The following is a 1179-nucleotide window of genomic DNA, read 5'->3' as shown; positions in this document are numbered from 1 at the left end:
GTAAATAGGGTTTACTTAATGCTGTGAGGAATGTACTTCCTAATACTCACCACAAGTTGTGTGTCAGACATATTGAAGCTAACTAGCAGAAAAAATGGAGAAGTGAACAAATGAAGAAACTTTTATAGCAAAGTGCTTGGAGCACTTATGAAGAAAATTTCAAAGATCAACTCAAGAAGTTAGGTGAGATATCTGATGATGGTGGTGTTGCTAAAGACCTATTGCATTATCCACCACAATCTTAGTGCAGAGCATATTTTGATACTCAGTGTAAATACATGATGGTTGACAATAATTTCATTGAATCATTCAATGTATGGATTCTGAAAGAAAGACATGTGCCAATCATCAAGATGTTAGAGGAGATAAGGATGAATGTTATGAATTTGTTGGCTACAAATAGAAATGGCATTAGTAAATGGAATGGTGACTTCAGTCCATATGCTTTGAAGCTGTATAATGATTATAGGGAAATAGCACATTACTGCAAGGTTGAGTTTAATTGTGACTTTGGATATGAAATTAGCGAAAGTGATAATAGACATATTGTGGATCTTAAAACGAAAATATGTGCATGTAGAGTGTGGCAATTATCTGGTATCCCATGCCCTCATGCAATCAAGGCTATATTGTATGACAAGGTATGAGACACAACTATCTTTCACCGAATTATTCTATTGTTATCTAATTACTAACATATTTTTACTTTGGTAGGGGAGACACTTTCACAAATCCACTTGTACTATAGCAAAGAAACATATTCATTGACTTACAATCATAAGCTCCAGCCCGTTAAGGGGAAAAATCTTTGTAAAGTAGAACCAGCTCAGGCAATGGAACCTCCTGATGTTTCCAAGAATGTGGTCAAACCTAGAGTGAAGAGAACCAGGGAGCCGGATGAAGCATGGAAGAGGGCTGGGGAGTGGAGTTATTCATCACGTCCAAATGCACGTCTCTAAAGAGGTATGGCACGGTCGTTTGCAATAATAAAACTCAACAAAGAATCGGGGTCGAATCCACATGGAACTAAGATGGGAGTTAGGAGTATATATTCGGAATGAGCAAGTGAGATATCTAGATTGTACTTCCACAAATAGATTTTTATTTTTACTTCTAAAATTAAGCTAATGATTGCAACTCTAAAGATATAAAACAAGAGATGAATATTTTTGAGTGTTT

At 36.0% G+C, this 1179-nt stretch overlaps 1 protein-coding gene across 1 annotated transcript; it reads left to right on the top strand.

Annotated features, from left to right (window-relative positions):
• Positions 1 to 278: 278 nt before the first annotated feature.
• On the top strand, positions 279 to 959 carry LOC138884890 (uncharacterized). Its single transcript, XM_070165754.1, has 2 exons — positions 279 to 597; positions 715 to 959. Exons 1-2 carry the CDS (start codon positions 279 to 281, stop codon positions 957 to 959), a joined length of 564 nt encoding a protein of 187 aa, XP_070021855.1.
• Positions 960 to 1179: the final 220 nt, after the last annotated feature.

This window comes from Nicotiana sylvestris, chromosome 2, assembly GCF_000393655.2.
Source record: "Nicotiana sylvestris chromosome 2, ASM39365v2, whole genome shotgun sequence".
NCBI classification, from domain to species: Eukaryota; Viridiplantae; Streptophyta; class Magnoliopsida; order Solanales; family Solanaceae; genus Nicotiana; species Nicotiana sylvestris.
Note: the sequence above shows the minus strand (reverse complement) of the source record. Positions and strands in the feature narration are given on the sequence as shown.

Coding starts and splice junctions, on each gene's coding strand:
- LOC138884890 (XM_070165754.1), top strand. CDS start 279: ATGATGGTTGACAATAATTTCATTGAATCATTCAATGTATGGATTCTG. Junction 598..714: donor TAGAGTGTGGCAATTATCTG/GTATCCCATGCC, acceptor TTACTTTGGTAG/GGGAGACACTTTCACAAATC.